We start from the raw sequence: 15,805 nt of genomic DNA, 5'->3' as shown, positions 1-15,805 counted from the left end.
AGTTTCCTACATATAGACACCTCCCCAAGTGTGTGTGTTGGACATAAATGCCCCTGGGTCTCGGCCTCTGAAAGTGCAACAGATGTTCCCTATTGTCTTCCACCTCTGGCCAGGTCAGGCTGTAGGTCTTTTACGCCCAGTCACTGTAAGGCCCCTAACACTTGTCTTAAAAAGGGTTTTAGGTGAACCTAAGTGTTGCTTTGGCTCCGCTGTCCTCCAGCCTGAGTTCTTTGTCATGCCTCCCACATTCAGGAACAACACCTTCAATCCACATATGGGACGCCATGACCAAACACACCCTCTCCATGCTGCGGTGCTGCCACACGAAGGGGGTGAATTATATCAACTTCAGTGCAACCGGAAAGCTCCTGGTGTCAGTGGGCGTGGACCCTGAGCACACCATCACCGTCTGGCGTTGGCAGGAAGGTATTGAGGCTGGGCTTTCTGTCCCTCCGCGAGGCTTGCTTGTGGCGTGGGCTGGGCGCCAACCTAGGTGGGCCTCCCTCCAGAGCCCACCTAGGCACTGCTGCCAGGTCAGCAGAAACCAGGCTCCTGGGATCCTAGAGAAGCTTCTCATCAGATGCCGCTGTATCTTGGACGCCATGGTCTGGAGAGTGCTGGCCAGGGGAGTCCTGAGCTGGTTAGTGAAGGGTGGCAGGCTTCCTCCTCATACAGATGGCAGCAGCCTCCTTCATTTCTGTCCTAACAACCTTCCTACCCAAGCTTCCTTGTCTTCGGCGCTCCTTCTGGTGACCCCTGGATCCTGAGGCAGCCTTGTCAGCTTGCTTGCCTTATTACAGGAACTGGGACAGGCTTTTACCACCAGAGTCTCAGAAACACATTTTTTTTTAAGCATTTTAACTTTTTTGAAATGGCGTTCATCTTATGATCAAGAATATTTAATTTAGCAGGATTTCTTTCTTGCCCTCCCCCAACACACGCTCAAACACAGAGGCTGCTACTAAATTTATGGTCATCTTAGATTCAAAGATGTGCAATATTGAGTATATTCTCAGGTTGGCAAAAGCAGATCCAATTAGTGAGGACATTAATGAGGTCTGTCTCCAGCCAGGCAGCCTGTATCTGGGGCACGCTGAGACAGGCACGCACAGGGGTGGCACTTCTCCAATCCAGGGCTTCTAGAGTCCCATTATCTCAGCATCTTCCCATGGAGGGGGCGAGGAGAGGGGACTGTAGAGGGATGAGCACAGGGGGAGGAAAGTTCCAATCCCTCCTGAGCCCCCATATGAGAAAAAGATGTTGGGGACCTGCAGACTTTTATGATGAAACTCACTCATCCTTGTCCATCCATTTCTCATTTTCTTGTTCATCTGTATCTTGTGTCCAAAAGGCCCCATAATCTATATCCTGGGGATCCAGATTCATTCTTCATGATGTCAAGTGGCCAGCTGATTAAATAGACTCAGCCCCAGATGAAAAATTGAGTATCTTAATGATGGACTCATAGCACCTTAGAGTTGGAAGGACTAGAGAAGTCTTCCTGCTCAGTCACAATCCATCCCATTGAGAAATTTCTCCAGGTGTATTTCTGAGAGGCCAGTTTCCATCCTCTGCTTGAATACTTACAAGGATGCAGCTCATCACTTCACAAGGCAGCCTGCCCACTGTTGGAAAGCTCATAAACCCCTAGCCTACGTGAGGTAATTCATAATGCTGTAATGTCATAATGACTTTTTTCTGTGGTATTAACTCTACTCCCTGTGGTAGCCAAGATCAAGTCATTCCTAGTTCCTTGGAAGAAAGTTACCACATCAGTCCCCACACAGTATTGTCTTTTCAGGTCAGGTTCACTCTCCTCACTTCCCTCACCTGTCCCTTTGGGCAGTACCTCCTCTGGCCCTTCCCTAGCACAGACTCTTGCTCACCTGGGACCCCTTCTTGATCTCCCGTTGGAGAATCGGTGGAGCCAGGGTTTATAAACACACTCCCAGGAAAAAGAGAAACCTTCTTTTTGGTGACTTTCTCCCATTGTCTTTGTTGGAATCAGCGCTTGGGTCTGTAAGGAAGCCTTCTGAGCCAGTGACAATATCTAACGGCCTGTCACCAACCACCAACTCTTCTGAGTTGATTGTGTGTGATTTTTCCCTCACGTCTAGTCTTGCTTACAGATAAAGTGTTTTGAGGGAGGTTTATGTACTTTTTTGTTATCATTAGCATATTATTCCTTCCTTATTTGTTAAAGAGTTATTTTGTGGAACTCTTAGGGGTATGTGTGTCTACGTATATGTGTGTGTGTGTGTGTGTGTGTGTGTGTAAGAATAAACAAAATAAAATGGAGTAAGAAAATGAGCTTATTATATGAAATTCATGTTGTCAGGTACAAGATACTTGTATGAAATTTGTTCTGAGTGGAAGCCAATGCATAGAGGGAGACAGGCATCTCCACAATTAGAAGGGTCCATGAGATTAAAACAAGGAGAAAACAAACAGTGGCTTAGAGGAAATGTACCTCTTAGTGTTGCTTTATTTTGCGTTTCCCCCATAACTACCAGGATTCATCCTCTTGCCATCTCTTTATTGTCTGCTTGTGTTGCTTCTTCTGGAATTCAACTGTGCAAATCCTTTTTCTGCTGGGTGTGGGAGGATTGCTTGTCTTATTATTTGTAGTTCCTCACTGATTATTAATATTAATTCTTTGTCTCTTTAAGCGTTATGAATGTTTTCTCCCAGTCTTTTGTCTTTTTTTTTTAAAGGTTGGCACCGGAGCTAACATCTGTTGCCAATCTTTCTCTTTTTTTCTCTTCTTCTTCTCCCCAAAGCCCCACAGTACATAGTTGTATATTCTAGGCGTAGGGCCTTCTGGTTGTGGCATGTAGGATGCCACCTCAGCGTGGCCTGATGAGCAGTGCCATGTCCGTGCCCAGAATCCGAACCAGCAAAACCCTGGGCTGCCGAGGTGGAGCGGGCGAACTTAACCACTCAACCACCGGGCCAGCCACCTTTTGTTTGTCTTTTAACTTAGTTTATGGTATCCTTGGGACTACGGGTTTAAAATATCTGAGCCCTAGGTAGTGAGGTAGCTGTTACAGAGTCAAGCATTCCATCTGCAGAGAGAGAATTACACCGTGAGAGGTAACTTGCAGGTGTCCCCAGCCATTCCTGGGAAGGGATTCCAGTGGGGATGTCTGAGGGCTGGCTGCAGGCCCGACTATGTTAAGAACCCACCACCGCCACTCTACCAGAAAGCCCTATAACAACACATAAGTAAATGTAAGTGACAAGGAAGAGGGGAGGGAAAAACTGCATGTGAGTCAATAAATAATATATAGAGAGGTGATGATTAAGAAGAAATTGGAACTAAAACATTAAGAGCAAGTTAAAAGAAAATGGAAAGGAAAGGTAATAGAAGTTGAAAGTAAGTTAAGAATTCAAGGGCTGAAAAATAATGATGAGATAAAAATAGATGAGGTTTAAAATACAGGGGCTGGCCTGGGGCTATAGCAATTAAGTTCATGTGCTCTGCTTCAGCGACCTGGGGTTCACAGGTTCAGATCCTGGGCATGGACCTAGCGTGTGTGGCATGCTAGGACCAAGCCACGCTGGGCATCCCACATAAAACTGAGGAGGATTGGCACAGATGTTAGCTCAGGCCAATCTTCCTCACAAAAAACACCAAAGAAACAGATAAAAGGCTAGGAAATAAGAGACTTTAAAAGGAGCTAAAAGAATAATAACAACAGTTCACGCTTACAGGGCCTCGAGCTCTGGTCTAAGTCTCCGCTTGCATCAATTCTTTTACTCCTCACAACACCTTCGAAAGTGGGGACTGTTATTGTCCTCAGTTTACAGATGAGGAAGCTGAGGCACGGGGAAGGAAAATAACTTTTCCAATGTTGTTCTACAGATAAATGGTGGAGTTGGGATTTGATTAAGACAAAGGTTAAATAAAACTCAGGAGAAAAATCAAAAACATAAATAAATGGGGTTGAGAAAAAAACTAGAAATTAAATATAAAATATAAAATTTTAGGGGCCGGCCCAGTGGTGCAGCGGTTAAGTGCGCACATTCTGCTTTGGCGGCCCAGGGTTCGCCAGTTCGGATCCCAGGTGAGGACATGGCACTGCTTGGCAAGCCATAGCTGTGGCAGGCGTTCCACATATAAAGTGGAGGAAGGTGGGCCCAGATGTTAGCACAGAGCCAGTCTTCCTCAGCAAAAAGAGGAGGATTGGCAGCAGATGTTAGCTTAGGGCTAATCTTCCTCAAAAAAAAAAGTAAAAATTTTAAACCTGAAAACCATGAAAGAAAAGGAATATGGGGATCCTTTTTTTCTTCTTCTTTTTTAAAGAAAATAGAGAATCTTGGGGAGAAATAAAAACTGCCTAAAGGAGTGTGAGTCTCTAGGGACACTCTAGGGGAGGATCTGGCTTCCCGTGGGGGTGAATCCTGAGGTGATGTTGGAGACAGGAGGTGGTGACGTGGGGGATGCCTTTAAGCCCTTTTCTCATATGTGGAAGCTTCTGTCTCCTGGGCCATCCTTTTTTGCTGCGTTCTCAGATGCCTGGATGTGGCTTGTGGGGATTGGGTGGAGTGGGCTGGGGGGTCATGTGAGCAGTACCTGCTGCTCTGAAAATTTCCCAGACACAGCCTCTCTTGCTCACCTTGGGAGCAGTGTCTGAAGTGGGGAGGGTGCTGTTGAAGAAGAAAGAACACTGAGGCGTGCCCTGGCCTTGCTGGGATGAGAGCCGTCCAGGGCTGCAGCTCCGTGCCTGGCACCCCTGGAAGTTGGGAAGGCCCACCTCACTGGACTCTCATCCACACAGGTGCCAAGGTTGCCAGCCGAGGGGGTCACCTGGAACGCATATTTGTGGTGGAATTTCGTCCCGACTCAGACACGCAGTTTGTGTCTGTTGGGGTCAAACATATGAAGTTCTGGACGCTGGCAGGCAGCGCCCTGCTTTACAAGAAAGGGGTCATCGGGTCCATGGAGGCTGCCAAGATGCAGACGATGCTCTCCGTGGCCTTTGGTGCTGTGAGTTCCAGCAGTTCACTGCTGAGAGGGGAGCCTGAACCCCTGGGCGCAAGGGGAGGGGGAGCAGTATGGCCAAGAAGTTGCAAATGAGAAAGCCATTTCAACATTATCTCTTTTATTGGCTTATTTGCAACCACTATTCCCTTTCCATAGCACAGACGGGTGAGATGACTATATTTTTCCCCATTTTGTTGCCCTCAAACATTAATCAGAAAAGGCAGGGCCCCCACTCAGGGCAAGAGGTTCGTCATTCTAGAGGCAGACTGACTTGCAAGCCTGTCAGACCTGGGTTAGATAGCTGAGAGGAGGTGGGCATAGTCTCCACCACTGGACAGCATCCCTTTCCCTCCCAGGCCTTAGTGTGCCACAACTGACACGCTTACATGGGCTGTCAGGTGTCCCCAGCCAATGCAAGCACCCCAGGGACATTCTGGAACACGGCCAACTCTTGGTCCTCCAGGGGTGGATTTATCCCTTCATAGATAAGCCCAGGAAAGTTTCCTCTCAGGCTGGAGTTCACCCCTTGCCCTGGGGCCCAGAGAATGGAAATTCACTTCAATGCAGAGCCACACTCAGTGGGGATGTTGGATGCCCCAAACTAGCTCAACAGAGTGACTGTTAAAGCCGGGTGACTTCCTTATTATATGCTCTTTGTGGTTTTCTGCAAATTCTTTTACCTTTCCTTACCACAGAGGGTCAATTTGAGCACATGTTCACATTTCTCTAGCTCTAGTTCCTTAACAGAGGAGCCAGTGGCTGGGAGGGGACCCTCCTGAGAGCGGCTGTGAGTGTCCTGGTGTGGAAGGTGTCCCTTTGTTTACAGAACAACCTCACTTTCACGGGTGCCATCAATGGAGACGTCTACGTGTGGAAGGACCACTTCCTCATCCGACTGGTGGCCAAGGCGCACACAGGCCCCGTCTTCACCATGTACACGACCCTTCGGGATGGACTCATAGTGACCGGCGGAAAAGAGCGGCCGTAAGCCGAAGTTCCTCTGGGAACAACTGGTCTTTTTTTATTGTCTTGGGAGAAGCCGACAGAAGCATCTCCAACTTGGAGAAAATGCAGATTTTCATTGTCCTATCTTTTCTGCATTGGGGAGCTCAGTCTACCATCTCTCCAAGAGGGCCCTAGGTCAGAGCCTTCAGAAGTAAGAGTGAGAGAAGGAGAGAGCGGTGTCTTGAATAGACCGGAGTGACTTTGCCGTTCCTAAAGTGTTATCACAGTAGCTCTTCGGGAGAAGGGAGGAAGGAGAAGTGAGAAGAGGGGGCAGGAAAGATGTGAAAATGAAACAGAAAAACAGGAGAAACATGTCTCTTAGTTTTTGATCTAATAAAAACACAGTTGGATTTTCTAGATTACAGTTCTCTTTCCTTCCAAGATCATGGCATTTGAAGGCATTTTAGGAAATCTGCAAGTTCAAAGGGTTCTGATTGCTCATCAGCAGAGCCTAAGAAAGGGGTCACCCTGGAGGGTCTGTCCTGCTGGGAGCCCAAGGTGGCTGTGCCCTTGATGAGGGGAAAGCAAGAGAGGGGAGTAGAGGGTCATGGGGAGTTTTTAGGATGAGGGTTAACATGCTAAGTTTCTTTTGATCTGTTTTAGGACCAAAGAAGGAGGTGCTGTAAAATTGTGGGACCAGGAAATGAAGCGCTGCCGGGCCTTCCAGTTGGAGACGGGACAGCTGGTGGAGTGCGTGCGCTCCGTGTGCCGCGGCAAAGTGAGCACACCTGGGCTGGTCCTCCCCGAGCTACCCCCTGGGGCTGGGCCAGGAAGGAGGAAGGGGTTCAAGTGAGAGTTAGTTCAGCACCTTCCCAGTCAAGCACTTGCCCTGTGCTGGTTCGTTGAATCCTTAAAATAAGCCTCCAAGGTGTGACTTATACTGCAGTGGGAGGCAGCTTAGCATAGTCAGACAGACCTGGGTGCAAACTGTGACTCACCCAGTAGAACTGGCCGTGTGACCTTGGATGTGTTGCTTAACCTTTCTGTGTCTAGCACACGAGTTGTTGTCAGGATCACATGCGTTATACATGCACAGTGCCTTTCATTATGCCTGGCACACAGCCACATTCAGTAGATGTTAACTACTATTATTATAGATAATAGTATTATAGGCACAGAGATCTTAAATAATTTGCCCATGCCCAAGGTCACATGGCCAGTAAAGGGAAAGTGATGGCCACCAAACTATCTGACTCAGAGCCATTGGTTTTCAAGTCACACCTTGGCCAAATATCAAAAACAACTGTGGGGGGGCTGGCCCCGTGGCCGAGTGGTTAAGTTTGCACACTCTGCTGGCGGCCCGGTGTTTCGTTGGTTCAAATCCTGGGCGTGGACATGGCACTGCTCATCAAACCACGCTGAGGCGGCATCCCACATGCCACAACTAGAAGCACCCACAACAAAGAATATACAACTATGTACCGGGGGGCTTTGGGGAGAAAAAGGAAAAAAAAAAATCTTTAAAAAAAAAACAACTGTGGGTGCTAGCCCTGAGGGCCTATAGGTTAAAGTTTGGCACGATTGGCTTTGGCGGTCCCTGGTGTGGAAGCACACCTCTCGTTTGTCAGTAGCCATGCTGTGGCGGCATCCCACACAGAAGAACTAGAAGAACTTAGAACTAGGAAACACAACTAGTACTGGGGCTTTGGGGAGGGAAAAACAAAACACAACAAAACAAACTGTGGGGTTTTTAAATGTGGTTGTCCAGGCTTCTACCCAGAGCTGCCAAATCAGAATCTCAGGGGTGAGGCTTTGATTTGTGTGTTTTCCATTTTTTTCTTTTTTTCTCCTTTTGAAAATTTCTTGGGAGATTCTGATGCACTTGAAAACAAATCTCTTAACCTCCATTTAATATCTTGTGTGTATATTTTTGAATTGCTAGCATTCTAAGAATTTGCCTTCTGGATGTTCTCCATAAAAAAGGCAAACCTGACTTGGAGTCCACATAATTCAAAATTGGGAATTTTGTTTTAAATACCTAAATGGCAATGGTCTGGAAGGATAATTAGACATATGGGAGATGAAGGCAGAACCAGGCCCAGAACCTGGAATCATCAGGAGGTAGATTTTTTTGTTCAGTGTAAGGAAGAACTTAGGAAGAGTTTGAGCTGTCCAAAAACAGAAATTGGCTGCCTTGCTCTGTAGTAAACTTGCAGTCATAGGAATGTTCTAGCAGAGACTAGATGATGGAGAACTCTGTACTAAAGCTCTCACCTAAGAGGGTGGATGGAGAAAAGCCAGAGTGAGAAGGTAGAGGAAGTGCCTTAAGAATGGGCAGTTTAGTTGTTAAAAACAAAACACATCGTGCCTGTTCCTATGTTAATACCACTGCCAGCAAAGGCACTTTCACAAGTTGCTCTAATCATAGTTTTTTAAAAAAATTATTTTAAATTGTGGCAAAATATAGATAACATAAAATGTATCATTGTAACCTTTTTTTTTTTTTTCGGTGAGGAAGATTGTTGCTGAGCTAACATCTGTGCCAATCTTCCTCTATTTTATACATGGGACGCTGCCACAACCTGGCTTGACAAGCAGTGTGTAGGTCCATGCCCAGGATCTGAACCTGTGAACCCCAAGCTGCCAAAGCAGAGTGTGTGAACTTAACCACTACCAGCCCCCATTTTAACCATTTTTAAGTGTACAATTCATTAGTATTAGATACATTCACACTGTTGTACAACCATCACCACCATCCATCCCCAGAACGTTTTTCATCTTGTAGGAGGGAAACTCTGTATCTATTAGACAATAACTCCCCTTTCCATATCTCACAAACCCTTGGCAAACAACACTCTACTTTCTGTCTCTATGAATTTGGCTATTCTAGGTATTTCATATGAATGGGATCATACAGTGTTTGTCTTTTTTCCAATAATCTTTTGATTGCAACAGGGAAAAATTTTAGTGGGAACCAAAGATGGAGAAATAATTGAAGTTGGTGAAAAAAATGCTGCTTCCAACATCCTGATTGATGGACACATGGAAGGGGAGATCTGGGGCCTGGCCACACACCCCTCCAAGGACATCTTCATCTCTGCCAGTAACGATGGCACAGCCCGCATCTGGGACCTGGCTGACAAGGTGAGGGGCCGACTCTGCCTGGCTCAGATGCCCACAAGTGGGCCTCACAGCAGCAGGAGCCTGGAGTGAGGCAAGGTTTGGCCAGCGTGAGGCCAGAGACAGGGGATGGAGCTGGACGAGAGATCAGTGGCAGTTCAGCAACTAGATTAGAGGACGTAGTAATGAAAGGAGTCCCATTCACACGCACCCAATCTATATATCTTTTAGCTGTATGCCCATCTATGAATATTTATAGTACAGGAATCATCTTAATTCAGAATGATTATTCTCTTGTGATGAAAGAACTCACAAAACCTAAAAAATAAAGAGACAAATCATGTCTTCCTGGATGGGAAGACTGAAAATGAGCTAAAATGTCAGATGTTCCCAATGGGAACATTTCAATCAGAATCCCCACAAGGCTTCTCTTAGAGTTTGGAGAAACAATTTAAAAATTAAGTTAAAATAAAAATTCATCGGGAGTGAAAATATAAAATAGCGAGGGATAATCTGGGGAAAAAAGATTGATGTTACCAAGCCTTACCTGATATTAAAATAGGTACTTCAGTTTTAATAATTAAAATACTTGGTTTCATTACAAAATGGCTAGTAAATGTTTCAGCCATATTTTTAGTGTAAGAATCAAAGAACAGACATGCAAAACCCTAAATGTGGTTGTTATGCTCAAGTTAGTTTCTAATTATTTATGTTTATTGTTAACAACAGCTGTCATTTACTGATCTCCACCATCACTAATGCTTGCAACAGCTGTGCAAGACCAATGTTAATATTGCTTCTTTACAAATGGGAGAACGGAGGAGTAACCTCCCCAAACGTACACAGCCAGAGACAGAGCCAGGATTCAGGATTTGAAGTGACAGATGCCAAAGCTCAGACCCTTTCCCCTGAACAAGAGGTCAGCAGTCTATGGCTGGAGGCTCAAGTCTGGCCCGCTGCCTGTTTCTGCAAATTCAGGCATGCTCTTTCGTTTATGTAGTGTCTGTAGCTGCTTTTGTGCTACAATGGCAGGGCTGAGTGGTTGTGAGAGACCCTGTAGACTGCAAAGCCTAAAAATATTTACTACCAAACCATTTACAGAAAAAGTTTGTCAACCCTTGCCAACATGGAGAAGCATGTTGTCTCCCAAGCTGCTCTAATCGAACATGCTGCCCAGCCGGCTCCTCAGGGACAGTTACTGTAAGAAGCAAGAGGCTTGGAGGCATGCAGGGGCAGCAGAGACAGCCTGCTGCTCTGGCCTGGGTGCACAACTCCTCCTGGAGACCAGCTGAGGTGGCCAAGGACTCAGGAGATATTACTTTGTATCAATGTAGAAGCTGCTAAACAAGGTGAACCTGGGCCACGCGGCCAGGTGTGCAGCCTACAGCCCTGACGGGGAGATGGTGGCCATTGGCATGAAGAATGGAGAGTTTGTCATCTTGTTGGTGAACAGCCTGAAAGTGTGGGGGAAGAAACGAGACCGGAAATCTGCTATCCAAGATATCAGGTACATGGCAGGTGGTCTGGGCAGGGAGGGTATTCTCCTTCCCAGTGGTCCCCATTCCAGAAGGGCCATGGCTGGAATGAAGAACTCAGTTGTGAGAGGGCCCCTTTCAATGAGCCAACTATGACAGGAGACCCTCTCACACATTCTTTCTCAGACATGTCTTTGCTAATTTCCATAAGAGTGTGGTAAAAACTTCTTGTAAAATGCCATTCTACAAAAGGCTACATATCCATTCCCTCCTTCCATGGGATTTGATCCAGAGGAATTGTTGAATTCCATAGAATGTAGAAGCTAATGAAGTGCGATCTCATTGCCTTTGAGCTTGGGAGGCCTGTCCCAGAGCAGACCTCGTGCCTGACCCGCCCAAACAGCCCTCCTCATGGACCACTTGGATTGCTTTTTCTAGAATCAGCCCAGACAGCAGATTCTTAGCCGTTGGTTCTTCTGAACACACAGTTGACTTCTATGACCTCACTCAGGGGACGAGCCTGAATCGCATTGGCTACTGCAAAGATATCCCAAGCTTCGTCGTTCAGATGGATTTTTCCGCAGATGGCAAATACATCCAGGTAGGCTTCAGCTTTACTGATATCTGGGACAACCAAGAATAGGAATAGTAACAATGGCTTACTTTGATTGAGTGCTTACTGTGTGCCAGCCAATGTGCTAATTTACTCTTCACAGGAACCCTGTAAGTACTGTTACTTTTCTCCTATTTTATAAATGAAGAAACAGAGACTTACAGAATTTAAGAAAGTTGAAGAAATAGCATTTGAAATAGTATTCTTCAGTAAGAAAAGCAGGAAGCACAAGCCCTGATTGTCTTTGATCCTCCTCTCACCAACCCCTTTCAGAGCTTCCTAATTCCTGGTTTTCTGCGGCTGCACCTAAGCCTGTGTCACTCATTATACTTACTCATTTCAGTCCCAAATCCTACCAGGTAGTGTGACCCCTCCACACTTGGGACCTGGACTCCAGACAGTGGGCCTGGAGTGAGAGCTCATCACTGATTTCCTGGGGGGAACTGACAAGTGGGAAGGGATCGAGAGAGGTCCCGCTCTTGGGACTTACAGCTGAAAACGGAACAACAATTTCTCCAGCACTCTGAACAAGTATTATCCATTTGTGAGCAGGCCTGGTGTTGGAGATTCACTGTGGAAGGAGAAAGGACACATCCATTCATCAAATATTCACTGAACCAGGCACTATGCTAGGCTTTTGGAAGGACAAAATAGGCCTGGTAGGGCTCCTGGAGCTTGCCCTGTAATGGAGAAGACAAGCATTAAACAGATAATTATGAAATATACATATTATTACAAACTGATTATGTGCCGAGAAGGAAAAATGCAGGCTGCTCCGGGAGCATTTAACAGGCGCTGAATTTAGATTCACTTCCTCTCCACACAGTGATATTTAAGCTGAGGGCTGTGGGATGTGTAGGAGTCAGCCAGCAAAGAGGGGCGGGAGCATCGTTCTAGGCCATCTGCGCGAAGGCCTTGACGTGGGAAAGATCTCAGCTCATTCCGTGAACAGCAGGAAACCTGGGGTGGCTGCAGATGTAGGCAGTGGCCATTTTCTGAAAAATGGTTGGTTTCCTCTAAAAGATCCCAGAGAAGCAAGGGTCAGGTCCTAGACACTTCAAAAATCATCCCCATGAGCTGCTGTCTTTGAGAAAACTTGCCTTACCTCTGTGCCAAAAGATCTTGATTCTCTGAAAGCAGGGATTCCAAAACTTGAGTGGGCATCAGAATCACCTGGAGCCTTCTTTAAAACAGATTGCTGGGGGGACCAGCCCTGTGGCTGAGTGGTTAAAGTTCCACACGCTCCGCTTCTGTGGCCTGGGTTTGTGGGTTCAGATCCCGCGTGTGGACCTGCTCCATTCATCAGCCATGCTATGGAGGCATCCCACATCCAAAATTAAAAAGAGGAAGACTGGCACAGATGTTAGCTCAGGGCTAATCTTCCTCAAGCAAAAAGAGAAGAAAAAAAAAAGGAAGCTTGGCAATGGATGTTAGCTCAGGGGGGAGTCTTCCTTACCAGAAAAACCACCCACAAATTGCTGGGCCCCACCTGCAAAATGTGTGATTTGGTATGTCTGGGGTGGGGCCCAAGAATGTCTGTTTCCAACAAGTTTCCAGATGATGCTGATACTGCTGGTCAGGAACCACATTTAGGGAACCACTGCCTTAGAACTTTGGAAAATAGCGAAAAAACATATGGAAAAATGCCCTGCTCATGTCAACTTTGCCGTGGGCTGACCACAGACTTTGTAGCCTGTTCTGAACTTGGATTTTATGAAAAGTCCTGGGGATGCAGAGGCTGGGCTAGTGTTCTGGGAAACAGTACACCAAAAGGGGAGTACTTTGGAATGCAAAGAAAGTTGATGGACATGGTTCCCTTCCACTTGCAGGTGTCAACAGGAGCCTACAAGCGCCAGGTGCATGAGGTCCCCCTGGGGAAGCAGGTAACAGAAGCCGTGGTCATTGAGAAGATCACCTGGGCCTCCTGGACAAGGTGACTGGAGGAAAAACAATTGAGGAAAAGGTCACAAGGGAGTCTCTTGTCCCAGGCTCAGCCTCTAAGTTTGTATATGTCCAGCAGATGAAGGAGCCCAGAGATAGAGCAATCTTTTCTTTGGCGGGTGGGGACGGGAGGTTTTTCTTGGTACCAGTTTGGGCCACTGGCTTTGATCTGACTTGGGCTTTTGAAATGCAAAGTCCCTCTTTTCGTGTAATGCATCCTACAGTCCCCAACCCCATCCAGCAAGTTCAAAGGGAAACCATATCCCAGCTCTTAGCCAAGCCCAGGTGGAGTGCATTGTGAGGCCTCCAGTCACCAGTGGGGAGTGGCAAGGCTGGAACTGCCAGTGAGCAGCATGAGAGACAAGGCCTTGCCAATTCAAGGGAAAAGAGACCGCCAACTTGTGAGTTTGAAGGAGCCCCTACTCTTCTCCCAAACATATATATATTCAGGAGGACTATAGGAAAGAGGAAGAGAATCAAGGATGGAGGTAACTTTTCTTTTGGAGGTGAAAGGGACTGGGGCAGAGGAGAACAGTAAGAGCTAGGACAGGTGTACAGAGAAGGGGACAGATGCTTTCAAGCGAGAAGAGCCGCAAGACCACACTGAATTATGCAAAATACCCCTCTCTGCCTCTTCTCCCTGGGAGAGGATGCCTGACTGCAGGAAGCCTTCTCACACATCTCCTGCTAATGCCTCTTCCTGTTGTAACAGCATTCTGGGAGATGAAGTCATTGGCATCTGGCCGAGAAATGCAGACAAGGCTGATGTCAACTGCGCATGTGTGACCCATGCTGGCCTCAACATTGTCACAGGAGATGACTTTGGGCTGGTGAAGCTCTTTGATTTTCCATGCACAGAAAAATTTGTGAGTCTTCCTTAGAGTAAACTCCCTGCATGGCCACCAGGCTCTCTGTTCTTCTGCGGTGTGCGGAAGATAGTGGCCACATCTAGATGGCCATCTAGAATCGAGAATAAGAGGAATCTTGTCCCAGCCCCGTAGAGATTTGGCAACACCTAACCTTTTCATCTCCCTTGGAGAGGAATTCCTGGCAGCTGGGAGAAGGGAAGATGGAGGGTGGACAAAGTGGCCACAAGTGGAGCAAGAATGAGACAGGAAAGCCAGTGAAAGTCTGGCTGATGGAGATGTCCAGACCACATAGTAATCCCATGAATGAAGGAAGCTTCTGGGAGGAGGGGGTTTGAGTCCTGGAAGGTGGTCCTTGATTGTTGGCAGGAGCAGGGTCTCTTAGCTGTCTCCATTCACTTTGCTCACAGGCCAAACACAAGCGTTACTTTGGTCACTCGGCTCATGTGACGAACATCCGTTTCTCTCATGATGACAAGTATGTGGTCAGCACTGGAGGAGACGACTGCAGGTACCAACCTGATAAATCTGGCTCTGACTCCCTGGCCTTCACTCCCTCCCCCTCCACCTCAGGTGTCCCCTGGGTCAGCCCCGCCAGGGGAATGGGGAGGGCCTGAGGCAGGATAGTAAACAGGAAATTCAGTGAGTCCTAATGAGGACGAGGACTTTCCATGTATGAGGTATTCAGTCTCTGGTCACTCCCAACCCAAATCTTGATGGACCCGTGTCTCCACTAGAGCTGTCCTGAGATTGGTGGGAAGTCAAGGGCATGTGATAGCTCCTCTGAGCATTGCTGGGTGGAGAGACAGGTGGGTGAGAGGCTCAAGATGGCTGATTTCAGTAGGAGCTCTTGGACAGCCCACAAGGTCATTGCATATAATCAGGGGGTTAGAATGACCTTGATCCATGTCTTTTATCGCACCAGAATTCTTAAGATGGATGATTAATCCACAACCAAGACAGGTTTAAAAATACTAATACTGGGGCCGGCCCAGTGGCGTAGCAGTTAAGTTCACATGGTCCACTTCTTGGCAGCCCGGGGTTCGCCGGTTCGGATCCCGGGTGCGGACATGGCACCGCTTGGCACGCCATGCTGTGGTAGGCGTCCCACATATAAAGTAGAGGAAGATGGGCACGGATGTTAGCTCAGGGCCAGGCTTTCTCAGCAAAGAGAGGAGGACTGGCAGTAGTTAGCTCAGGGCTAATCTTCCTCAAATAAATAAATAATAAAAAAACAAAAATACTAATAATGAGCCTCAGTCAACCCTGAGAAATAAGTAGGGCAAGTGTCACTCAGTTTTACACATGAGATCAGATGAGGGGTGATGCCATTAGGCCCAGTGCTAGTTAGTAGCAGAAGAACCTCAACCAGCTATTTGGATTCCCGAGACAGGGCTATTTTTGACCATAACTGCTGTTCAGTGTAAAACGGTCACATTGTTCTGTGAGACGTGACTGGTCCTCCGGTGTTTTGGAGCCCTACCAGCATGCTCCAGAGACATCAGCCTCTTCAGCATTTCCAGGAAGGCAGCTTTCTTCCGGCCCTCCACCAAGGGCATTTCTTATTTGGAGCATGGAGGAACAGGACACCATTCTAAGTCACTCAGCTTCTCCACGTCTAATGTAGCTGAAGGGCTTTATCACAATGTGAATATTGGTTTCTGTTGGGCCCAAGCAAAATTCTTGGGGGGATGAAGAAGAAATGCATGCATTCCAGGTACTTTTTAGTGCTCTGAGAGAGGTTGTGGAAAGGCACTAGAGAATTTCAATCCACTGCCTACCCAAGAGCATTGTGTAGAAAATGCCCCCGGAAGATGCTTTCTGGTGCCTGCCTGGGAGCACCCATCTTCAGTCTGCT

The 15,805-nt window shown here is 47.1% G+C and overlaps 1 protein-coding gene across 2 annotated transcripts in view; it reads left to right on the top strand.

Annotated features, from left to right (window-relative positions):
- The window catches only part of EML6 (EMAP like 6), a 252,161-nt gene that overhangs the window by 233,805 nt on the left and 2,551 nt on the right, over nt 1–15,805 (top strand). For both annotated transcript variants that reach the window (XM_070512098.1, XM_070512097.1), the window contains 10 exons: nt 253–426; nt 4,782–4,990; nt 5,814–5,971; nt 6,596–6,710; nt 8,888–9,076; nt 10,387–10,559; nt 10,966–11,128; nt 12,970–13,073; nt 13,794–13,947; nt 14,358–14,458. In XM_070512098.1, coding sequence (XP_070368199.1) covers nt 253–426; nt 4,782–4,990; nt 5,814–5,971; nt 6,596–6,710; nt 8,888–9,076; nt 10,387–10,559; nt 10,966–11,128; nt 12,970–13,073; nt 13,794–13,947; nt 14,358–14,458 — 1,540 coding nt within the window. The remainder of the gene's footprint in view (nt 1–252; nt 427–4,781; nt 4,991–5,813; nt 5,972–6,595; nt 6,711–8,887; nt 9,077–10,386; nt 10,560–10,965; nt 11,129–12,969; nt 13,074–13,793; nt 13,948–14,357; nt 14,459–15,805) is intronic.

Source organism: Equus asinus, chromosome 6 (genome assembly GCF_041296235.1).
Source record: "Equus asinus isolate D_3611 breed Donkey chromosome 6, EquAss-T2T_v2, whole genome shotgun sequence".
NCBI classification, from domain to species: domain Eukaryota; kingdom Metazoa; phylum Chordata; class Mammalia; order Perissodactyla; family Equidae; genus Equus; species Equus asinus.
The sequence above is the reverse complement of the archived record's forward strand: the minus strand, read 5'-3'. Positions and strand labels throughout refer to the sequence as shown.